We start from the raw sequence: 25,224 nt of genomic DNA on the forward strand, positions 1-25,224 counted from the left end.
TTCTCTCCAGGAACAGCCATAGCTGCTGCACCTGCCCAAGCTAAACTTTAATTGGGAATTGGCTGAAACTGCATAACATGGGGTGCTGACATGAGACAGGGCCTTCTGGACAGAGATGTGGTTGTTTTATTCAGGCCTTTGGCTGGAGGAGGGGAGTTTTACATCCCAACCCCTGGTTGGCTGCTGCATTGCATTTTATTGCCATATTGATGTTATTATTATGTACTGTATTGATTTTGACCATTCTTTCAATTATTCTTAGCCACCCTGGGCTCCTGTTGGAGAAAAGGCAGATGGGTGAGGGTGATAATAATAACTTTGATGGTGGATTTGTTTCCACAAATGAGAACAGTGATTGAGATGTTTTAGATGAATTGCAGTATATTTCAGGATTCTCTTTTCCCTTTTCACCCAGATTTAGAAAGCCCTGAAGGAATAGCACTGGATCACCTTGGGCGCACCATCTTCTGGACAGATTCTCAGCTCGATAGGATAGAGGTAGCAAAGTTAGATGGTAGCCAGCGCCGAGTGCTGTTTGACACTGACCTTGTGAACCCCAGAGCCATCGTAGCAGATCCTATGAGAGGGTAGGTAAACTACCTAGGAACATGCTGACGTTCTTAGAACATACCTGCTGATAGCTCAGTTAATTTCAGTGTCCTTTGTCCGATTCTTTCCACATGCTGCTATTAAAATATTTTAAGGCTAATTTCCTGGAGAGAAATGCCCATTTAAAGTGGTTTACAATCAAAAACAAGAAAAGTTGGAGAAGAAACCAACAAAATTTAGAACTTAAAACTGCAACTCAGTAACTTTCATTTTCTTTTTAACAGAGCTGCCTTGCACAATTTATTATACTTCTCCCCTCCCCCTTGTTAACCAGGGTTCTTTTTTTCTTGACACCCTACTTGCGTCAGCGGCATGTTTCTGTTTATCTGTATATGCAGAAATCTTTATTGGACAGACTGGAACAGAGAGGCTCCGAAAATCGAATCCTCATACATGGATGGCACAAACAGAAGGATTCTTGTTAAAGAAGATTTGGGGCTACCAAATGGGCTGACATTTGACACTTACTCTTCATTGCTGTGCTGGGTAGATGCAGGTAAAGGCTTATCCATAATGCACTATGAACTATAAATTTATGAACCACTGACTCTCAAATCTTCTTCTAACAGATGCATACAAAAGGAATGCATAATTGCTTCAACTTTCTGTTAGTCATAGACATCAAAATGGTTGTTGACTGATTACTATTTTTTTGCATATTGTCCTTCTGGAGGCCATAGGCATATTGAATAGGAAGGATGGCAGTAAGAACTTTGTTGGGTTAAGTAAACACTTTGTTGAGCATGTGCTTTGAAGGCACGAGACTCCAGGTTCAATCCTTGGCATGTCCACCTAAGGCTGGGAAATAATCCTATCTGAAGCCATGGAGAGCGGCCTTTTCATAGTGTAGACAAAACTGAGCTACATGACCAACAATCTGATTCTGTATAAGGAAGTCTTTTTTGTACTGAAGAATGTATGAGGCTACTTTTTGCATCAAGCATGAGGAGGCTGCGATTGAGACAAAAACCCAAGATTTTTATTGTGGACCTTGTGTGACCCATATCAAATACCAGTAAAGTGAAAGAAAGACTATACTTAACCCAAATGATTGCTGGGAAGAGATGTCAACAAATTCTTGGATGGATGAGCTTAGAAGGAACCATAATTCTGAACATACTGGTTTTCTTGCGTCATTGTGCTTTTTCTCTTACAAAAGAACTATTTTTGTCACAGACAAAGACCAAATTGTTTTGTTGTATGCAGGCACCAAAAGGGTTGAATGTATGGATCCCAATCAACTCGGTCGGCGAAAAATCCTCGAAGGAATCCAGTATCCGTTCAGCATTACAAGCTATGGGAAGAATTTGTTTTACACAGACTGGAGAAGGTATGATGGTCTTGTGTGAAAGTTATTCACTTGTATTTTATATTCCTCACACACATACGCCCACTTTGGCCTCACAGAAGCTACATTTGTCCTTTTGGCAATCTGTGAGTTTTTTCTCCAGGCGAACAACTGAAGCAGGTTTTCCTAAGGAGGATGCTTTTCTGTTAAGTGTTTATTCTGAACATGGTGAATGGGATTTGGAAGGTAATGTTCCTGCCTTATGGCAGTACTTTCTCTAATGTATAAAGCAGAAGCTGGTTATTTGAAGCCTTTTTCCTTCCTGCAGATGTTGAAACTTAACTTAATATAAAGCTTCTAAATATTAGCTATGGTATGTGGAGGGTTGAAGATTTAGATCTTTGAGGGTCAGTCTGGGCAAAAACATGTTTGAAAACAAAAGCTGGGAGTGAACACTTCAAAACTTTAGCAAGAGATTGGCTTCAATGCAGCAGTGTGTGTGTGTGTGTGTGTGTGTGTGTGTGTGTGTGTAGCATCTGTGCAAGTGTTCACCCTAAGGCTGAAAGTCTCATCCAGGAGCTAGGCATGTGTGGGAGCAGCCCCAGTCAGAATTGTTGGCAATAGCACCCGTCATCTGTGTGCAGGGGGAGAGAGGGAAGCAGAAGGCTGAACCGAGCCCTACTTTGTACTCTTCAAAACAGATTATTGAACTTTTCACCTTGGGAAAATTCATGCATATAGCACCTATTTGTGTGCAGGTTCTTGCTTGGGATACTTTCATGTGCACACATCTGTGACTTGATCAGGATAACAGTCCGCTTGTTTATCCCACAGGGTTGAGAATAACCCAGATGATCCTTTAGTTCAGAGGATCTGGTTTCTGCTGCACATCCAGGGACCCATACTCTCCCATATTGTCAAGGGTGTGCTTTTACATTAGGAGACACTGAATATAGCCATGCAAACATAGATTTGGATCTAAATACGTCTTTCATGAATTGAAACTCCTTCTGTGCACAGAATAGAACCCTTGGATTTCAGCTTCTGTATCCTCAAAACTAACATGGTTACAGGGTCCCCCCCCTCCCCGTAAATAGAGAATGTCAATCAATGTTGGAACATTATAGAGTGGTACCTCGGGTTAAGTACTTAATTCGTTCTGAAGATCCGTTCTTAACCTGAAACTGTTCTTAACCTGAAGCACCACTTTAGCTAATGGGGCCTCCCGCTGCCGCCATGCGATTTCTGTTCTCATCCTGAAGCAAAGTTCTTAACCCGAGGTACTATTTCTGGGTTAGCGGAGTCTGTAACCTGAGGTACCACTGTACTGTGGTCATATTCCATGAATAGTAGCTGTAGGATCTGGCACATAAATCAACACATTTCGTTCTTCCCCTCATTCCTCCCAGCCTGATACTAAAATACCTTATGCAACTTACTATTCTAATGCACAGAGCTCTGGCTAGGAAGTTAAAACTATTGGTAATGGTTGGCCTTTCTGCTCCTATAGTTTTTTTTGTTTTATCCCGTTCCCCTTCTCTGGTGCCTTTGTCAGGTGGCTGGCAAAGGTTAGTGCAAGTAAAAAAATCAAATAATAAGAATAGTAATAATAATTTGACAGCAATATTTCAAAAAAACTTTACACTATAAAGCTAAAATGACCTAAAAGCAGAAACAGTTCTCAAAAGTGCCAAGAGAGAGCAGAAGGTTTCCTAAACAGGGGAGGGGGGCAGAGAAAGTAGAAGCTAAGGGCTTTAATACTCTGTATCCGAAGGTCCCCCCCCCTTTTTTTGTTGCTGTGGAGCTTTCACTGTAAAAACTCACTCTTTAGCACTCAGTTGGAGCAAACAGCAATTTGAGTTTTCTGCAGATTTGCTTTAAAGTGTGGGGGTTTTTCTGGAGAAAGCTTCCAAGCAACAAAAAAGGTCACCCTGAGATGGAGCTTTAAAGTGCAGACCATATCTGGAAGGAGTGGAGGAAAGGTAAGTGTGGACAAGCCCTAACCCAGGCATAAGCAAACTCGGCCCTCCAGATGTTTTTGGGACTACAACTCCCATCATCCCTAGCTAACAGAACCAGTGGTCAGGGATGATGGGAGTTGTAGTCGCAAAAAATATCTGGAGGGACGAGTTTGCCAATGCCTGCCCTAACCCTTGATGGTAACAACAGTTTCTTCCTTGAAGCCTCATCATTTCTTCTCACTATTAAAAAAATTGTTTCACTTTTTTCTGTTCCTTAGAGATGCTGTGGTAACAGTTGACCGTACCACCTCACAGGAGACTGACAACTTCCAGCCTCATAAACGCACTCGTCTTTATGGAATAACTACAGCCTTGGCTCAGTGTCCGCAAGGTAATTGCAGGATTTTTTTTTCACTTATAAGTTACTATGGAATCTGGGACGTGGGTGGCACTGTGGGTTAAACCACAGAGCCTAGGACTTGCCGATCAGAAGGTCAGCGGTCCAAATCCCCGCGATGGGGTGAGCTCCCGTTGCTCGGTCCCTGCTCCTGCCCACCTAGCAGTTCGAAAGCACATAAAAGTGCAAGTAGATAAATAGGTGCCACTCCAGCGGGAAGGTAAACAGCGTTTCCATGCGCTGCTCTGGTTCACCAGAAGCGGCTTAGTTATGCTGGCCACATGACCTGAAAACTGTACGCCGGCTCCCTCGGCCAGTAAAGCGAGATGAGCGTCGCAACCCCAGTCAGTCACGACTGGACCTAGTGGTCAGGGGTCCCTTTACCTTTACGGAATCTGAATATAATACTCCAATAAAATATTAAGCTGATCAAGCATATATTCAACAATAGATCAAGGGATTGCTTTTGCCTTTCCCCCCTTTCTTTTAATTGAATAATTTAGAAAAGCTTAATACTAGCAGAGCTCTATTTGTTTCCTTGACACTTGAATTTGCAGCAGAGGAGAGTGAAATATCCCTTGTACTAAGGTGCTTTTCCTGATGTACAAAAACATTTTAATTGTTGTTGACTGTATTAGTTAGGCGTTGTTTTGTAACTGGATCTTGAGAAACACTGTGACTGTCTCCAGTTGCCCATCTTGTCATTTCGCTTGTTTAACTAAGATGTTAGAATTTTTTTCAGATCCATGTGCAAAGCTTTCAGTTAAATAAACAAACAGTTGCATGTCCCAAATGTGCTCTGTGGAGCTGAAAAACATTGCAGAGATGGTATTTTTGTTCAAAGGAAAACTCCTGGCTTTGTTAGGTTCACAAGCATATTGTGTTCAAGAGCGGAGTCCTAGCTGCTTAGTTTATTGTTTCTGGACAAGCAGAATTGGTTAGTGCTTGAAGTTAGGTTTCAAGCTTTGTGCCAAGTGTAGAATTTTAAGATGCAAAGTGGAACTGACACCTTTCTAAGAAAATGCAGCCTGTGCATAACATCACAGGATCATCAAAGCGCTAGTCTCTAGCTGTGGGCATACTTCATGGGAGTGCATCATAAGCATTTTATTATTTTCTCTCTCTTCTTTTGAGGGGGGGGATACGTAAGTGTTTTGCACAAACAATTTTGTCTGTTTTCACTGCCCTTGATATTTCTGTCCCTTCTGCTACTTTGATGATTTCCTTTCTTCCTGGGCTACACTTCTGAGATTTATTATCCAAGAGCAGTTGTTGTGTAATCGGTTGTTTGTTTGTTTTTTTGCAAACCAACTTGAAATTGTTGCTGAAAGGCAGTATATAAGTGTTTTAAACAAACATTAAGCAAATTCAGCTCTGTTACAGTGATGCCACTTCACTGCTAACATCCTTATGGCCCCTATTCCCCAAGTTTGATGAGAAGAATTCTTGGACACTGTAAAAGTTGAGAGATCCCCACTGTCTGTGAGGAAGAGTCCAAGGTATACAAGTTTTCGAATCCCGCTTTAGTGAAAAGTCTGACCTGTACCTTCATTGTCCTCCTTTTTGGCATATTTCTCATGTTTAAAGGATGTTTAAAGGATGTTCAGCACTGATGCTAATCAGCAGCCAATGAAGTGAAACAGAAAAATAGAGCTGTATCATCTTTAAAACAATGGGCTAGTTTGCATGTTATGCTAAACCATAGTTTAGTATTGTATGCATGAACTATGCCAAACTTGGGTTTCTGTGTGGCCCTGTCCCTCTCTTTGCAAACCTGAGGAGGGAATCAGAATTCTGCTCTGTTTCTGAGCACAATTCAAAGTGTTGGTCCTGACCTTTAAAGCCCTAAACAGCCTCTGCACAGCCTCAGGTATACTGTCAACAGTATACCCGAAGGCGTGTCTCCACCCCCGTCATTCAGCCCAGACACTGAGGTCCAGCTCCGAGGGCCTTCTGGTGGTTCCCTCACTGCGAGAAGTGAAGCTACAGGGAACCAGACAGAGGGCCTTCTTGGTAGTGGTTCTCGCCTTGTGGAACGCCCTTCCATCAAATGTCAAGGAAATAAACAACTATAGGACTTTTAGAAGAGATCTGAAGGCAGCCCTGTTTAGGGCAGCTTTTAATATTTGATATTTTATCACTTTGTTGTTGTTGTTGTTGTTGTTGTTGTTGTTGTCGTCCAACTTTAGGATTTCTAATTACTTTAAACTCTTTGAAAAAAAAGCCAAAATCCCCCAAAATAGTATTTGAGCCTGGCTTTTTCTCTGGCATACCCCAAGGCAATGGTGGGGTGGGTGGGTAGAAGCATACAGTCCAGGCTTTTCGTAGCTTGTGGATATTAACTAGCTCAGAGCTGAGGGTGATCAAACCAGGTCAGTGTTTGCTTTCCTCTAATGCTATTTTCTTCCGCTGTGTTTTCATTCCTTTGCTACAGGACATAACTATTGTTCGGTGAACAATGGCGGTTGTACTCATTTATGCCTGGCTACTCCCGGGGGTCGTTCTTGCCGGTGTCCAGACAATACCATTGGAGTGGATTGCATAGAAAGAAACTGAGAGATGCAGCCGGAAATGCATCGAGGCAGCTGCCACCTTTTGGAAATATACTGTCAACAACTAGTTAAAAGGCCAGTTACATTCAAGTAAAGATCCTAAAGATATGATCTCCATGCTGCCTGCAACTAGAAACTACAAAGCACACATGTTATAACAACAGTGGCTACATTATGGAATGCTGGCATATCTTTGCAACCTTCCCCCCCCCCTTTTTTTAAGACAAGCCTAGTGATCAGCACTTGTTAGGTAGAATCTCTTAGTCACATTGTTGTAAAGCTGTAGTATGGGCTGTTCAAAAGCACAAGAGGTCAGGATCTCAAACACCCACGATCACTTGGCATGCAAGAGTATTCTGACCATATATCTACAAATTAGCTTTCAATAGGTTGCCCTTAGTGCATCTGACTTGTAAGCACCTAAATATTGGGGCAGAAAAGCCCAGCAATGAGTAGGTTGAAGTGGCTGAAATAAGGGAGATATTTGCAATAAGAACCAACAACTTAAGTGAAGGGGATCCCATATTAAGTAGGCTCTTATTCCTCCTCCCCTACTGATTTTAAGCACTGTCAATACAGTGTGCGGGATTCACCTAATGCCTCCCCATCAGTGGAAGTCCTTCACAAGGGCTTCTGCATGTGCAACAGGGGTCCACCCTGCTTCGTCTGTGAACACTACACATGTCCCTGAAATAGGCTTTTTGAGGGATTTGGGAGAACCCCCATAACCACACCCTGAGGCTGGGAAGGGTGGGTTGTACAGATGAAACGCTTGCTATGCAACATTGAATTCCACCCAGTATTATCATGATGGTTCACAAAATACAAACAAAGCAATTTAGTACTAGAAATTGTTTGCTAGTCTGTCTCGATATCACTTTAGTGGTTATTCAGCTTTTCACTGACTTATTCACCACTTATACTGGCCATGTTCCTCTGATTTCAAGAGGACAGCATTAGGGTAAAATGCCACTGAATGCCTCTGCCCATTTTGAATGGGCTTCTGCAAAACAGCATGAATTTAAACTAAGGAATGTGATGTTTCAGATAGATCCTGTCAAATATTTTTCATTTGCTTTTTTTTAAAAAAAATCCATTTCTTTTTGACACTTCCTTATTTCATAAGTCTGATAGTGGTCCATTTCTAAATGTTTTTGTTGTAGTTTCAGATGTACCTTACTTTAACACATGCCATGAACAATGAGGGTGGTGAAACAAGCAGATAGCCAAAATATTGTCAGTAACATTGACTTTCCTGGCTATACAGGGAAAAAATAGGGCCAAGGTACAGTGGTGCCTCGCAAGACGAACGCCTCGCAAAACGAAAAACTCGCAAGACGAAAGAGTTTTCCGTTTTTGAGTCGTTCCGCAAGACGAATTTCCCTATGGGCTTGCTTCGCAAGAAGAAAGCCCATAGGGAAATCTCCGGGGACCTCTTTTAAAATGCTGGCGGTCGGGAGCAAAGACTTTTGCCCACCGCCGGCCTTCAGAAGAGGTCCTGGACAGCGGAGACTTCTCCACTGTCCCAGGCGATCTGAAAATGCTGGCGGAGACTTCTCCACTGTCCCAGGCGATCTGAAAATGCTGGCGGGCGGCAGCGAAGCCTTCGCTGCCGCCCGCCAGCATTTTAAAATCGCCCCGGGACAGCAGAGGCTTCGCTGCCGCCCGCCAGCATTTTAAAATCGCCCCGGGACAGCGGGGGCTTTTAAAATGCTGGCGGTCGGCAGCAAAGCACTCCTGTCCCCGGAGCTTGCGGGGCGGGAGGTGGGGAGAAGGGCTTTTCTTCCCACTGCCAGCCTTCAGAACAGCCTTCTGAAGGCTGGCAGTGGGAAGAAAAGCCCTTGCCCCCCCCCAGCCTTCAGAAGAGGACGGGGGACAGACTGTCCCCAGACCTGGTCTGAAGGCGGTTTCCGTAGGAACGCATTGATTGATTTTCAATGCATTCCTATGGGAAACTGTGCTTCGCAAGACGAAAAACTCGCAAGAAGAAAAAACTTGCGGAACAAATTAATTTCGTCTTGCGAGGCACCACTGTACATGTTTGTTGCTTGCAAGCAAAATCATTAGCAATGGAATTTGCAAAGCAGGGTGTAGGCTAAAGGCTGATAAGCATTTCCTAATTCTACTGCTAAGGCATTTTTCAGAAGCCTTGTTTTTGCTGGTAAAGACATCCGCAGTACATCCAACAAACAAAATGCATAGTGATCACAACTTCTAAATATCTATCTTTAGAATGCCACAATTCAATTTTTAAAAAGAATTTTTAGATCCCAGGCGACTTTACTTGCCAGGCTACACCATTGTTAAAGCAGAGCTAATTTTGAGCCTTCAGCTCTCTGACAACTTTCTTCATTTTATATTTATCATTAAAATATCAAATGCTACATTAATTTTTTAATTTTTTTGTATAACTCTTATATATATCTATAATGTGTTTAATTCTAACCTCTATTAGACATGTCTGCAAACTGTAAATACCAAAAAATTGAGCTCAACCAAACCAAAGGTGCTGTTAATAACTTTTCTTCCAGTTATTTCATTTTCAGGTGACAACGGAAAAAGTTTACATGCTGTACAGCTAAGCACATCACTGCCAATAAAAAAGTATGTGGTTTTTTTGTAAAAAAGAAAAAAAGTTTTTATCCTTGCAGTATAACACAGTGCTTTAATATTTTTATATAAAAAGTTTCTAGACATACTTTGCCACTCTATCTGTATCTGTGTTTGCATGCAGATTTGCTTTCTGACTTAATAATACTTTTATTACACAGCCTACACAAGGAAGTTCCATACATTACTACCAATCTAGTAAATTATTTATATGCAGAGCTCCTGATAAAGTCCATGAGCTGCTCACTGAGCATGCAGAATCTATTCGCATAAAATATTTGTCTGTGTATGTAAGCAGAAGAACTATTTGCAGCAGTCTCTGGGTCTGTTCAGGGACGCGGGTGGCACTGTAGTTTAAACCACTGAGCCTCTTGGGCTTGCCAATTTGAATCCCTGCGACGGGGTGCGCTCCTGTTGCTCAGTCGCAACTCCTGTCAACCTAGCAGTTCGAAAGCATGCCAGTGCAAGTAGATAAATAGGTACCACTCCGGCAGGAAGGTAAATGGCGTTTCCGTGCGCTGCTCTGGTTTCGGTGTTCCATTGCGCCAGAAGCGCAGAAGTTTAGTCATGCTGGCCACATGACCCAGAAAGCTGTCTATGGACAAACGCCAGCTCCCTTGGCCTGTAAAGCGAGATGAGCGCCACAACCCCAGAGTCGTCTGCAACTGGACTTAATTGTCAGGGGCCCTTTCCTTTTTTTTTAACCTGGGTCTGTTCAAGGTAATGTACATGCTATGTCAAAGAGAATTCTGTATCACCCTAGTTCTGCAGTGGACTATAAAATTATGGAACCCCCTATAGAAACAAAGTTGTTGAGATCCATGTGCCAGTCCTGACAAAAGCTTTCCCCTATTAGATGACAGCTGAGAGAGAGATTTATAAGAGAGGGAGGGAGCAGAAAATGTGATGCTGTCGTGAAGGCACAATAGGTGGTTACAAAAGTTGTTTACCTAGTACTAGTTCCAGCATAGTGTCTTTTTAAAGCGCATCCAGGAAGAGGAAATTCCTGTGCCATTTGTGGACTATGCAGACCTTCATACATGATTGTGCTCTGTACAGTCTTGAGGCCCCTTTGTCTGCTGCCCCTTGGGTGTAAATCCATTAGGTAAGGTCACTACCGTCTAATGGTGATCGCAACAGTTACCCATTTTTATAAGCCTGTGGAAGGTAGAGTACACTTGACTTGCAGTGTAGTTTGCAAAGACTAGTTGCTTGTATTAAGCCTCATGAGATAAGAGTTCATAGACCTCAATCACTAATGTGACAGAGAAGGCTAGTTCATTACTACCATGTCTTAGGGGATCATTCTAAGTGAGGAGTGACTTGTGCCTGATGGCTTACGTTACTGTAGTAGTGTAGAAACAATTTCTACTAGAAACATTCAATATTCTAGCAATATCTAAGAAGGAACTATGAGAGTTGATCAAATGACATGCCATTGGTGCTAGACCCCAGGATAGGTACAGTGCTGGAACTGTGACATTTGGGTAATTCACGTACTGTTTTATAGGCTTATAGAAATGACACAGGACAGGATCGTGGTGTTGTAACACTTGCATCCTTTGACGATGTATGAATTAGGCCTAAGAGCTTTAGACTGGTGTTCAGGACAGCTCACAATTTTACACTTCTAAGTCCCAGCAATCTAGGGCTTGAACATCTTCTGAAAAGCCTCCTTCCAGGCAAGTTCCTCCTTGCTTACACAGATCTGCAAGATAGATGTTGTTCCATGGCCTGCCCTTAACAGCTGTGAAGAATACGAGGTCATGGGTGTGTACCTTTCCTGCACAAGCATCAATATCTGTGCTTACAATATCAGCTGTTGTTTCCAAAACTAATCAAAGCATAGCTGCTCAGGGAAGTGAAGGTATTTAGATTTGAGCTTTTGCCATTTGCTGTTGTCTATTAGAATATTCTTCTGCCTGTATTTCATGTGTACTTACATGTTTTATAAAAACCCCACAACATTTCTAGCCATTTTTTATACTTTGTTTTTAGTATGTTGCATGGTGCTTCGTCTGTCATGTAGGCAACTGAGAGTGCAGCATAGAACTGTATGAATAAATAAATGCTGGTATTTGTGCAGCCTGCTACAGGCAACTATGACATTGCAAATGCTTAGCACCAAAGCCTCCTCAAATCCCACAAGCAAAACAAATGATAGCCTGCAGTAAGATCCATGTTGATATTTGGTATGCCTCGGATTTCAGAATGATTGAAAATTACCCCCAGAAGAAACGGAATAATCTAAATTGCTGTGAAACTGTTTGGACTGGCACTCTCCCATGCACTGGGGAAATACTAAGCAATAAATGTTAACGGTGCTGTATTAGGTTTTTCGGCTTGTGATTTATTATCTTCGTGGAATGCATTCCTCGGATACTGCTGCCACATCAAGGGAGCCTGGAAAGTCACAACATCCTCTAGGGGAGTATTCCAAGTTGGAAAGCTGCTTGTTCGACATTTCTCTGATTACACAATTTTGTTACAATACATTGAATGTTAACTCAGTGGAATATAATTAAGAATGACAGGAGATTATTAGAGGATAAGAGGATAAATGGCTCCTCAATGACAGTGTCACACTTCATCAATTTGATATAGGGTTCGACATGGCCTAATTCTGAGTGCAGCACTTCATGGTATATTTCTCTGGCCTAGATCTTGTAGCAGTAGAGAAACATGTCAAATGTTTAAAGAGGAGCTTGCTAAATTCCAGGCTTATAATGCAGTAATGATGACATTGCCTCTTTATATGGGTATACCCATTTGAACTAATACTTTACTGTTCCCAATCAAATAACTCAGGCCATGCCAAAGCAACAACATCTAAAGCCAGTTTTAAGCAAGGCTGTCCATTGTGGGCTGGTTTTCTCAATGGATTCGGCGAGTTCTGGTTTGCTAGGATTTTAGGAGTTCATGTGTTTTAGAATGGGTTTGGTGGTGATTATTAGTTTCTTAAGAATTTCAGTTCTGAACTGTTAAGGTAGCTTATTTGTTTAAAGTAGCATGCCTTCTCGTACAGTAATTAAACTGCAATTAAACTAGAGATGGGGTACTGGTGGCAGTCCAGCTGCTGTTAGACTAAAACTCCCAGCATTCTCCCAGCATTCCCCACCAGAGGGCAGGGGCAGCTGGGTACACTTGACCTGGGCCTTGGGGGGCATGGCTGTGCTGGCCAGGGGGCCATCCAATAATGGGGGGTTTAATGGGCAAAATAATCATGGGTGAAATGATTGCACTGCAAGGTTTTGATAGTAAAATCTGGACTTGTGTTACTGTGTGCTAGCATGTAGCATCAAAGCAGATGAGGCGTCGGCACTTCTCATGGACAAAACTCCCACCCCGGGCCTCAGACCATCTGTGCATGGGCCTGTTCCCCACCATTGGCCATGCTAGATGAGGCTGGTGGGAGCTGGAGTCTAATGACACCTGACACATCCCCCTCCCCAGCTTGCCCAGTTCCCCATCCCTGTTCTACACAGTTACCTGGAAGTAAGCCCCATTGGACCCATCTGAGTAGACATGCAGGCTTGTACTTTAACTTGATCACTCTTATGTCTATGACTCCAGTGCAAGGCCAAAAGGTTTTGGGGTGCACTTTGATATTCAGATCGTTTAGTTTCTGCAAGCTGATATTCATATGAAATAGAAAAATCATTTAAGTACAATTTAAGCAAAAATTCAGCCAGAATTTGCTTTATTGCTTTGTGTTACAATTTTCCGTCTGAGTCCTTTCCAACTTGAATGCTAGAGGCTGGTAGCAATGCATTAGAAATAGATTTAAAATAAGCTGTAACCCATTAAAGCCAATTAAAGCCAATTAAATATCTACCACACTTCTACTTTTCTGCTCCCTCTCCCTCAAGGGCCCCTCAAGGCTGGTTTTCTCCCCCAGTGGGTGCATTCTGCAGCATGCCATTGATGCAATGATACTGTATTAGTGGTGTGTTTATACTGGAACATTCACCCATTCATTGATTCTGTGATGCCTCCCCAATGTTGCCGCATTATGGCTATCTGGAGAGCAGATACTGGATTTCAGTAGGAAGGCAGGACAGGCAATGATTGGAAACAAAGCAGTATGTCTGCCCCATAAACTTTGTAGGCACAAACAGTACTGAAAGTAGGAATGCATATGTTGTGCTGGTGTTAGGGATCAAAAGCTCCTCTTCTGCCCCCTGGAATCATACGCCTGGCCATATTGGTTGGGACTGATAGGAGTTTTAATCAAAAATGTCTGGAGGGGTCCAGGCCAGTGAAGGCTGCTTGACTTTATCACCCACACATTTAATTTAGTTACCGTATTTTTCGCTCTATAAGACGCAGCAGACCATAAGATGCACCTAGTTTTTGGAAGAGGAAAACAAGAAAAAAAATATTCTGAATCCCAGAAGCCAGAATAGCAAGAGGGATCACTGTGCAGTGAAAGCAGCGATCCCCTCTTGCTGTTCTGGCTTCTGGGATAGCTGTGCAGCCTGCATTCGCCCCATAAGACGCACACACATTTCCCCTTACTTTTTAGGAGGGAAAAAGTGAGTCTTATAGAGCAAAAAATGCGGTAATATTGTGGCTTAAAGCCGGGGTAGCAACCTGGCAGCTCTCAGGTAAGAAGAGCCAGTTCCCAATGCAACTTGGACCTGGCCCCTTATGACACCACCAGAGTTTATAGTTAAAAGGTTGCCCACAATTTCATTGGTAAAGGTGGGGGAGCTATTTTCCAATGGTAAGATCTAGAAATATTTTGCACTTTAATGCTATCTGTTTTGGATTCTGCAGGCAACATGTAAGTAATATGATGACTGAGCATGAGGCGCATAATAATGGAAGATGTCTCCAATACTGCTAGATGTCACCAGTTTTATGATGGGCCCTGGCTAGTCATGACTGTGTGTGACAAGATAAACTCTGGCCCTCAGATCACTGTCCGGAGAATAAAATATCTGCCTAAACTACAAAACTTGGTGACCAGACATTTCAGCACGGTGTTTCTAATTCTGTTTCTTAAATGGGATCGATTTTAGCATGATTGGTGAACTAGGCTTCTCAGATTTCAATTGTTTTGTTATCTGAAGTTATGTGCCCAGGGCCTCAGGACTGAGAAATTCTGAAGATGAAAAAGTAAGTGTGTATATTCTGTTCTGCTGCATTTCTGCAGCCATGTTATCTATTTGACCTATGACATTTACTGTTACCTGAAAATTATTTGCCGGGTGTTTTTTGTTGTTGTTTTTTTGCAGGGGGTGGGGAGGATGATTGTTATTCTACAATTCCTCACACCCTTCTGTAAGAAAGCCAACATCAAAGTTACTTGAATTCCCCTGTAAACTAATAGAAGGATCAAACACAGTACTTCAAAGGCTGTAGCTCTCTTGGATAAGAGTGAAAGGGGTGGGAAGGAGGGAGGGAGGGAGGGAGGGAGGGAAGGAAGGAAGGAAGGAAGGAAGGAAGGAAGGAAGGAAGGAAGGAAGGAAAGGTAGCAAATTAGCCCCCCGATGATTCACAATGTGACAACTGAAAATTTCCAAAGGAAAAAGGAGAAAGACAATAGTGACACTTCCTCAAGCCCTCATGCTTTTCAGGGTAGTCAGCCATTGAAATAATTAAACAATCACATGTCTGACATTTAACAAATAATAAATAATAATAATTTTTTATTTGTACCCTGCCCTCCCCGGCTGGAGCAGGGCTCAGGGTGGCTAACATCATGAAACTAAGACAGTATACAAAGAACATAAAAACAGGCAATCAATTAGTTAAAATACATCTTAAAATTAGTTCAGAGCAAATTAAAATCTGGACAGATGGCAGTCCACGGGTAAAATTGAGAGTGGTTAATATTCTCCAGGGCCAACTGTTAACACTGATCTTATAAAGGACCTGTGAGCGGGCTACAAGGCCACTTTAATGCTTGTTCTTGTACAGAAAGAAAAGAATCAGCCTGAACCCTGACCAAAGGCCAGGCGGAACAGCTCCGTCTTGCAGGCCCTGCGGAAAGATGTCAAATCCCGCAGGGCCCTAGTCTCTTGTGAGAGAGCATTCCACCAGGCCTACTAAAGTAATGAATCCATGTTAAACAGACTTAGATGCTTTAAAACATCAGTAACAATATCTTTTGGAAGCCATGTTAAATGTTATATGGAAAAGCAATATATAAATAAAAAGTAGTAGAAGAAGAAGAGTTTGGATTTGATATCCCGCCTTTCACTCCCCTTCAGGAGTCTCAAAGCGGCTAACATTCTCCTTTCCCTTCCTCCCCCACAACAAACACTCTGTGAGGTGAGTGGGGCTGAGAGACTTCAGAGAAGTGTGACTGGCCCAAGGTCACCCAGCAGCTGCAGGTGGAGGAGCGGAGACGCGAACCCGGTTCCCCAGGTTAGGAGACTACCGCTCTTAACCACTACACCAAGTGTAAAAGAATAAAACAATAAAACTGAAGTATCTTGAGGGAAATGAGCCAATTCACTTAACTGTACTGTAAACTATTTTGCATATGAATAAACAAAAGCAAACAAGTCACTGTTGGAAGGAAGGACTCTATCAGAAAACATGAAGTATCCTAAGTTATGGTAACACACCAGAGTCCAAATGTCTTCAAAAACTATAGAAGTTCAAGAGCAATTAGTATTATGGATGCTATAATGATTATCATTTTTCGATTAGCCATGTCACAGTTACCTCTTTGCCATTCTTCATGTCGGAAGGCAACCTGTCTGCTAGCTTTGAATATAAATTGGACAAAAGTCAAAAACATTTCGAATTTTGAGTATATGCCAATTTAGCCAGGGTATGAAAGAGAACTACGTTTATTTTTTATGTCTATGTTTTGCAACAAAGGGGTTGCATAAGTGAGGGGATCTGATTGCCACCACCCTCCCTGCCAACTTCCCCATGCTCTGAAGCTGCAAGCACTTCTTCAATATAAAATCTGATATGTGCTGAGATAAGAGTGCTTGAAGCCCTGAAACACAGACAGGGCCCTTTCAATGCTAAAACCTTACCCCTTGCTTTATACATGAATAGAGTTGACAGCTCTTGAAAGGAAACATTCTGGAACTTCATGGAGCCCCAGCATGGAGACTGGTGAGAAAAAGGCCTGGGATCTGGTAGGTGTCAATAAACTGGGTCTAGGGACAGGGTCTGGTGGTAAAAGGATGGAGTGCCATGCCCCTGGGGGCAAAGGCCACAGCGAAGGGTGGTTCCTGCAGGTAAAGAAGTACAGTGGTACCTCGGGTTAAGTACTTAATTCGTTCCGGAGGTCCATTCTTAACCTGAAACTGTTCTTAACCTGAAGCACCACTTTAGCTAATGGGGCCTCCTGCTGCTGCCGTGCCGCCGGAGCCAGATTTCTGTTCTTATCCTGAAGCAAAGTTCTTAACCTGAAGCACTATTTCTGGGTTAGCGGAGTGTGTAACCTGAAGTGTATGTAACCTGAAGCGTATGTAACCTGAGGTACCACTGTACAGTCCATGGGAATGATCTCTTCATCTAAGGTGGGCCAGTATTGCATGTGCTTGGAAGCCCCTGCCATCTAACAGTACCATCCAAGCCACCAAAAATCATCTCAAGAAAACTCGGGCTACAATTACATTACCCTCCCTGCTCTCTTGTATGGAAAGGAAGCTGCCAGAATCACAAAGCCAGCTAAGCCACCAGTTTATTTAACATCTATCTGAAGCCAGCTGGAATCATGGATCGTACAGTCAGAATGGTGGCAGCGGGAATTATTGTAACATGAAGGAACAGCCACTAGAGGGAGGTTGTATTCTGAAGACACAGGAATGGGTGTTCTGAAGAGTGAGAGTGAGTGTGACAATGGTTGCAGATGTAGCCTTATATGTCTTTATCTCTGGGTGATGAATAATGCTTCCTTTGTTGTTACAAACCCGATCGCTGTCATTTCTGAGGAGATAATCTGGCTGGCTGGTGCACGCATCTGGCATCGGGACTAAAGAGCACTGTTATTACTTTGATAAGGGACAATCAGTGCCAGGAAATGCTGTTAATATAGACAACAGCAGCAACTCATCCTTTCCCAGTCCCCTCAGTCCAGACTGCACAAATAAGCTTGCACAAGCGTTCCCGTTTTCTCCTACATTGCTATTTCCCCAAAAAGTTTGTAAAGAGAGCCCTCCTCAGGCTTCCTCTGATTTCCCTTCAAATCTGCCTTTTTTTAATTATTGTGAATAAAGAACTGCTGCAGTACCTAAAGAACGACATCATCTTAAGGTGGGGGTTGGGGATGCTGTTTTTCACTGGTTCTGCTCCTACCCCCAGGACCATTTCCAGGAAATTAGTTATGAGGTACCACCATGGGAGTTGACCTGTGGAGCCCCACAGGGTTCCATTTTGTCCACCGTGCTATTTAACATCTATCTGAACCTCTGGGAGCTGCCACCTGGTTTCTAGACCCTTGATCATGTTTCAGATTGTCAATAGCTTTCTTAAATTGTGGTGCCCAGAAATGAACACAGTACTCCAGGTGTGGTCTGACCAAGGTACAATAGAATGGTCCTACTACAGTGGTACTTCTACTTAGGTTCACCTCCAGTTACGTATCCTTCGGGATACATACGCAGCAAACCCAGAGTATTTTTCCGGGTTTCATTGTGCGTGCATGCGCAGAAGTGCTCTACCACGCCGTGTGCATGCACAGAAGTGGTCCCTCCAGTTGCGGAAACCTCGGGATCCAACCGGAGCTCCGGAACGGATCCTGTCCGCAACCAGAGGTACCACTGTAGTTCCTTTGCCTGGGACACTATATTTCTGTTGGTGCTGCCTAAAATAGCATTAGCTTTCTTTGCTGCTGCAGCCTCACACAGTTGACTCAAGTTAAACTTGTGGTCTACTAAGACCCCTAGATCCTTTTCATATGTGCTACAGGCAAGCCAGGCGTCCCCCATCTTATATTTGTGCAGCTGGAAGGGGACTCTGTAATCAGGTGGGGTCCTGCCATGTCTCTCCACTAAATTCTGAGGGACACTAAAGCAAGGCCTCCCCCATCCCCACCAAATCTACATGATAAAGGAGCTTAAGGGTTGCCTCAAGGACACATCCTGAAAATCCTTCTCAATTCTCTCTCTCTCTCTCTCTCTCTATACATATATATATATATATATATATATATATATATATATATATATATATATATATGCAGTTGCTGCATCCTCAACTGAGGCTCTCAGGCCACACTCCCAACCTGCTTTTAACTCCAGGGTCCTCCCCAAGAAATATCAAGCCTAATGACACAGGTTTGAAAAGAAGGAAGCCAACCAGCTTCCCCACCCCCAGCCAGCCCTACAATTGCGCTATCCAGCTGGTGCCTGCACCTTGAAATATTTTACAGACATCAACCTAAAGGGAAGGTTATTTCATCTCTCCCCCACCCCATATTTTCAGTTGAGAAGAAAGCTAGAGAGCTTTGCACCTGTAATTATTAGAGGGCCCTCAATAAAACCACAATATCCAGTGAATAGCCTCTTCCTTTGATCAAGGAGCTGTGGAGTGGTGACATTGTAATAGGCATAACAGGGATTATGATATGATGGAAACATCCTTCATAGAAACATAGAATTGTAGAGTTGGAAGGGACTACGAGGGTCATCTAGTTCAGCCTCCTGCAATGCAGGAAACCTACGCCCAACATGGGGTTGAAACCCACAACCCTGAGATTAAGAGTTTCATACTTTACCAACTGAGCTATCCCAGCTTCCTTTCAGAGAATGTTATTACACGGTGTTATGTAAAACCCTTGTTGCTGACCCCCACATCTTAAAAACCTCTTGCTGTCCTAGTTGCTTCCTTAGGGCAAAAGGATTGCTGGTCTCCCATAATACACAGCTGTACTTCCTTTTTTTAGTTAGCCTCTCTTACTTTTGTCCTAATAAAGTGGTACCTCAGGTTACATACGCTTCAGGTCACAGCCTCCTCTAACCCAGAAATAGTGCTTCAGGTTAAGAACTTTGCTTCAGGATGAGAACAGAAATCATGCTCTGGCGGCGTGGCGGCAGCAGGAGGCCCCATTAGCTAAAGTGGTGCTTCAGGTTAAGAACAGTTTCAGGTTGAGTACGGACCTCTGGAACGAATTATGTACTTAACCTGAGGTACCACTGTACCTGTCAATATTAATGTCTTTTTTAAAAAAATACCATACGACATCCTTCTTTCTTGCTTGGATGCATCTCGTTTCATTCTTGTCTAATTCATCTTCTAGATACTCTCTCCTCTGGCCTGTAGAAAACCTCATTCCTAACATACAGTACTTAACACCATCAATTTACTGAATTCCTGGGCAGCCCTCTATGTCTTCGACCATTAGAGGGCTCTCTGGTTCCACAAATTCAATTTCCCTCTACAATATGGCATTTTGAGGCACAGTGTTTTACATTTTTATTGCAATTTCACCTACTTCTGCAATAATCTCCAGAGAGTCAGTGCTCTGTGCTGAAGAGCCAGATGGATGCATGAAGTTGATGGCAGGGTCATAAGACATGATCCCACCCCTTGCTCTGTGGGAAGATTATGTCCTGTTTTGATTGACTAAATAGGGCTGTTCTTCTCCAAACACAACAGCTACCACATGTGCATATGAGGAGGCCATAACATTTTAAATCCATTTATCTCAGTGGTTCCAATCATGTGGAAAGGCTCCACGCTCGTGGTTGCAAAAAAATATATCAGGAATGTACTGTGAAAGGAAAATGTGCGTGTGTGCGCGCGAATTGCCGTATAATAAAAGAATATAATAAAAACATCTAAAAATAGCTTTAAAAACAATACCAAAATAACTGGAGATATATTTAAAAACAATAGAAAATGAGCATTTATGGCAGAGACCTTTTCATTCAGCTGGAAGAGCTTCAGTTGTTTTCAGAAAGTACAATTAGCGGGCACCTGCCGTGTCTCGGTATGTATGTATCTCAGATATGTGAGCACTTTATGCTTAAGAATTCATGTGCTTCTACCATCTTTTCCCACAGAAAAACACTTGCTGTTCAGCAGTCTAAGAAAAAAATGAAACCCTTGCAGGTATTGCTGGCCCTGAGCTATAGCAAGAGAATCCTTCCTTCCTTAAGTATGTCCATTAAGTATGAGCTCTGTTCTTCCTCATCTTTGGCTTTACATAGCTTTTTGTAACTGTGCAAACCTTTGTGTGAAAATGGCATATAAAGTGGTAGCTACTATCAATGTTGTCTGTACACACATGGGCATGTTTTCAAACAGTGCAGCAATGTTGTCTATTCCCCACCCCCTTTTTGATCCACAGACCTGATGTCTTGGACTGGCTGGATGCAGAAGAGTGGTGAGAAGCACTCACTGGGGAACCCCCAAGGGAACCCCCAGGGGAAGAAAGCTCAGAGCACCCACTGGGGAGCCCCCAAGAGAACCCCCAGGGGAAGAAAGGTCAGAGCACCCACTGGGGAACCCCCAAGAGAACCCCCAGGGGAAGAAAGCTTGGAGCCAGGGGACTGGTTATGGGACAGCAATGGGTGGTCAGAGGGAGAAGAGGAAGGATACTGGGAGAAAGAGCTGTCAGAAACTGAAGAGGTAACAGGGCTTTGGGAGTGGGGAGAGGCTGTGGCAGAGAAAATCCAGAATCACACAGTACTAATGGCGCTCCTGCCAAAACAAGATGGCGCTCCTGCCAAAACTAATAGGGGGCCAAAGTTCTCCCTGCAGAAGGGAACCCAAAATGGCAGCCAGACTTAGAGGGGAGGGGAGATTTACACCCTCTGAAAATTCCCAACCACCCTCTACGCAAAACGGGCACACAGAAATCGCTGTTTTAACTGTGAGGGAACTCTCGTAAGGCAAAGCAACGTAATAAGTTAGGCGAAAGAGCCCCAACAGCGACAACCGCGAATTATCCAAGGCCGTGTTAAGCTAAAGGGGCCCCCGAAGCTGCAGCCACGGCCGAATTAAAGGAGACAGAAGCCGCTGCAAAAAGGAGGGCAGTGGCAGGCTCCGCAACTGGGAGCGTTCAGGGGCTGAAGCCCCATGGGGCAAGCCCCGCTAGGAGAAGGAAGGGGAAGGGGCCAACTTAAAAGGGGGGGCAATAAAGAATGAAATAAATAATAACAAGATAAAGAAAGAAAGATAACGGAAAGATATCACCAAGACGATCCACCGAGGGTAAGTCTCTCTCGGTTGCACAGAGGACACGTTGTTTGGCTGTTCCAAATGCATGAGCCAAAAGAGGAAGCTCTGGGTCACGTGTATGGGTATATATAGGTCCCTTGATCCATTTGGACTGCGCCCCTTTGGCCAGATTGAACCCAGTATTGAGGGACCTACCAAATCGGGTGTTGTGGCTGTCCAATCTTACCCACCCACAACACAGGAGTTCGGTCTCCAGGTCTCACCGCAACACGTGCCCTCTTTTAGGCAGGGCACGATTTATTTTTTGACCTATGCCCACTCCAGCTCCTGACACCTTTTTTTAAAAAAAGGTTTTGGGCAGTTTTTTAAAACAGACTGGCTGGAAAATGGTGTATTGATATACTGATAAACAGCAGATATTTATGTTGGTATACAGAGACCGCTAAGTTACTGTACTGCTTCCTGTTTTTGCCCATTTCATTCACAGTCAAGCTGAAGATGGTGAAGGGGAGTGGCACATCTCTATGACGTCTGCTTCCTTAGGAGAAGGCACTCACTGTGTGCACATGTATGCAGCAAGTACCATACCTTAGGTGCATTCCCAACAACAACAACATTGATTATAACCATTTCAACAAAATATGCTTTAGACTGACAAATAGTGGAGGACAGAGACAACATGGGGATGCAGTTGTATGTACAGCAGCGCCTAAAAGGTGCCTGCATCCAACACTGAAAGCACATGGTCATGCAGTGTGTACATTCCCTTGGGTTCAGCTGCCAGTGTGGTCATCACATGGGGGGGGCGCCATCTTGTCCTTCCCCTTCCAAGACTCTGATGATAGTAACCGCCCAACAGCGCCCCCTAAAACTGTTACATGCATTTACTTTGTTCTGCTAAGTATGGGTCAGGAAAACAACGTTTCCTCCAGTTGTGAACGAGCCATTTAATAATTCATGGTTATTCTACATCATGTAATGGAAGAAATGTATCTTAGGTAGGCAGCAAAATGGCCATCACATAAAGGCTGCCTCTGCTGCATTTTCGTCCTCTTCCTTTATGTGACTTCTAGTCATTCCATTTCTATTCCTGCCTGGAACCAATTCTAATGCCCTTTGTTTTGTTATTATTTCGTTGCCATGTAAAAAATCAACGAAGTGTTAAAAGGAGAAGATAAAACCACCCAGATAATGAAACCCAGCTAAATAGGGCATCCTTTAAAAAGAAAAATGAAAAGAAAATAGGTATTGTGCCAGCCCATCTGTTATGCTGTCTTGCTCTGCTGAGTGAACACTGTCTCTGCGTGCGTCATTCAGAGGCTCCGCTGCCCAAAGGAAAGCTGGAAGGGGAGTTCGTAAAGTACATTCTCTTGTGCATCTTCTCTTCTTTTTCCCAGCATACTTGCATGCATATTGATGTTAATGCACTCACACAGCACGCACACACCATGTACATTTAGAGGCAATTCTGGAGAAATGCCTCTTCCCAGATCATATCAATTCCACATTACTTTTCCTTCCCTCCCCCCAAATACATCTGAGATTATTCCATGCTTCTTGTCTAATTGATCTCAGCATGAATATGTGAGTAGTACTTTTGCTTGTATTCCATTAAGCTTTTTATTGATTTTATTGCATACCCCCCATGGTGTTATAGAGCATATTCTTTACTTCATCATTGTGTTGCTTTTAACGTTTTATTGGAAGTCACATTGTGAACGATTGCCCCGAAAGGTGGAATAGAAATACATACAATTTCTTTTTATTTCAGTCAGTGCCAAATAAACGAGGACAGAGTGTTATGCAAAGTCTCCCCCTCACTCCTCCCTGAACGTCTCAAGGAAGTCACACAGGAAATGAGAACCAATGATAATAATTTCTTCTATTTCTGATGCTCAGGCTTTTGAGTGCTTTCATTTATGTAAACAAATGACACCACCCCCACACAAGAGCATTTGCGGCAGACAAACAAAAGCCCTAAATGGGGGTGGAGTTTGTACCCCAAAAATAACAACAGACCAATCAGGAACAAGCATACTCAGTGGCCATAGAATACTGACTGACTTTTCGGGGGGAGATAATGGGAACAAGGGGGGTGGAATAGATTGTTAGGAATCCTCATCAGCAACACTCCCCCCCCTGCAACATTTCGTTGCGGGTCCCACTTGTTGGAATGGCTACCAATTCAGTCCAATTCATGAGTTAAGGATCGATGGAAATTAGATGGAATATGTTGGTTGTGATTCTGCACCTTATAAGTCTTTTTCCTTTGTCTCACATTTGCTTCAGTAATATAAACATCTCCTGTGATAACAAAAAGGAGGCCAGGTCTTGAATTACTTCCAGCGCACTGGTTTGCTTCAGCAACACTTCCAGCGTTACTTTCTGAAGTTGCACAGGCAAACATAATGCAAGGAAAGTATTGGTGGTGGTGGTATTCCTCAATTTTTCCATGAAGCTGAACCAAGCTGAATGTGGGTGGACTTAAACTTGAGCTTTGTGGATCCAAGCTGAACATTTTGGTTGTCTGGTTTTTTTGTTTGGCTCCAATGAACACCCTTTCTCATTTACCAATTCACTGCACTGACAAATACCCAAATGTCTACCTCAGAGGGGGCAGCCCTACCATTAGGCAGAATGACACAGCTTCCTCGGGCAGCTGATTTTGAATCGATTGAAAGGATAGAAAAATATCAGTTCTTAATTTGTTACATCTGTGAGGTTCCCCTGACTCCTGGGGGGCATGGGTGAGAAGAAGAGGGGAAAGCCCCATTGCGCAAGCAAGCATCTTTGCCCAGACTGATGGAGCTCATTAACTGTATCCAGCAATACATATTGTGTATATAGACAGAGACAGAGAGTTGCTGGGAATTGTAACTCTGGAAAGGCTAAACTGCAGTGCACATTTGAATGTGCTTCAAATGTGCTTTATAGGTAGTGTGTACATGATCTCATAATACAGGACACCAACCAGGCCTTCTGGGGCTGACCACTGCCTCATGTGAACCGAGCACATGCCAAACACATCCCTAGGCAAAGCATTACACACAAAGGTGTAGGGTGCTAAGCAAGCTGCCTTTTAGGGAAGCCTATTAGCCATTTACTGATCTTCATAGTGAAGATCCTGTGATGATTTTTCAGGCACCCAAGAACACAATATAAAGACCACTGCTCCGACACCGGTAGGGCAGATACCTTCTCCAATGAAGTTTCCTGGGAAAAGGGATTGATTACTAAACCATTCTAAGAACTGGAACTCTGTGAGCAGAACAGTGGTCCCTATCAACTTAGATGAATGAATGAATGAATGAATGAATGTGTTGGAGAATATTCAGCAGAAATTCTGCAATTTCAGCTAGGCTTTACAATAAGCATACATTTCTGCTCCCACATTCATGCACACTGATTTATGTGTTGTTCCGGTACATGTCAGTGCAGTGGAAATAAGAGCTATGCTTACTAGCTAGAACATTTCTGCTTTTTTAAAGGGGACTGGGGGAATGAAAATCAAATAAAAGGCATCACTTAAGAAAGAGAGGGGAACTTAATATTTCTTATTCTTCTTTTGCTTTGGTGCAGCTGTTTCAGAGTTGCTGTCTGCGAAAGGAGGATGTCCTATTGGCTGGCAGTTTGTTCATTTAATCCTCGGCAATAAATCAAGCCAACGTTATTCCCAAGAGTCTGATGCATTACATAGTTCGCACCGCT

At 43.2% G+C, this 25,224-nt stretch overlaps 1 protein-coding gene and 1 long non-coding RNA gene across 3 annotated transcripts in view; both read left to right on the top strand.

Annotated features, from left to right (window-relative positions):
- The window catches only part of NID1 (nidogen 1), a 56,737-nt gene extending 48,851 nt beyond the window's left edge, over window positions 1-7,886 (top strand). Inside the window, exons 16-20 of the mRNA XM_082214987.1 lie at window positions 416-587; window positions 948-1,105; window positions 1,816-1,939; window positions 4,137-4,249; window positions 6,690-7,886. Coding sequence (XP_082071113.1) covers window positions 416-587; window positions 948-1,105; window positions 1,816-1,939; window positions 4,137-4,249; window positions 6,690-6,811 — 689 coding nt within the window. The 3' untranslated portion in view covers window positions 6,812-7,886. The remainder of the gene's footprint in view (window positions 1-415; window positions 588-947; window positions 1,106-1,815; window positions 1,940-4,136; window positions 4,250-6,689) is intronic.
- A 5,896-nt stretch (window positions 7,887-13,782) lies between these two features.
- Window positions 13,783-21,037, top strand: LOC309528015. 2 transcript variants are annotated; one of them, XR_014217469.1, is made up of 3 exons: window positions 13,783-14,538; window positions 16,441-17,220; window positions 20,684-21,037. It is a non-coding gene; the product is annotated as an uncharacterized lncRNA (long non-coding RNA). The 2 variants fall into 2 exon arrangements; XR_014217470.1 differs by having other exon boundaries at window positions 16,441-16,523.
- The last annotated feature ends 4,187 nt before the right edge of the window (window positions 21,038-25,224 follow it).

This window comes from Podarcis vaucheri, assembly GCF_965113315.1.
Source record: "Podarcis vaucheri genome assembly, chromosome: 3".
Lineage (NCBI taxonomy): Eukaryota > Metazoa > Chordata > Lepidosauria > Squamata > Lacertidae > Podarcis > Podarcis vaucheri.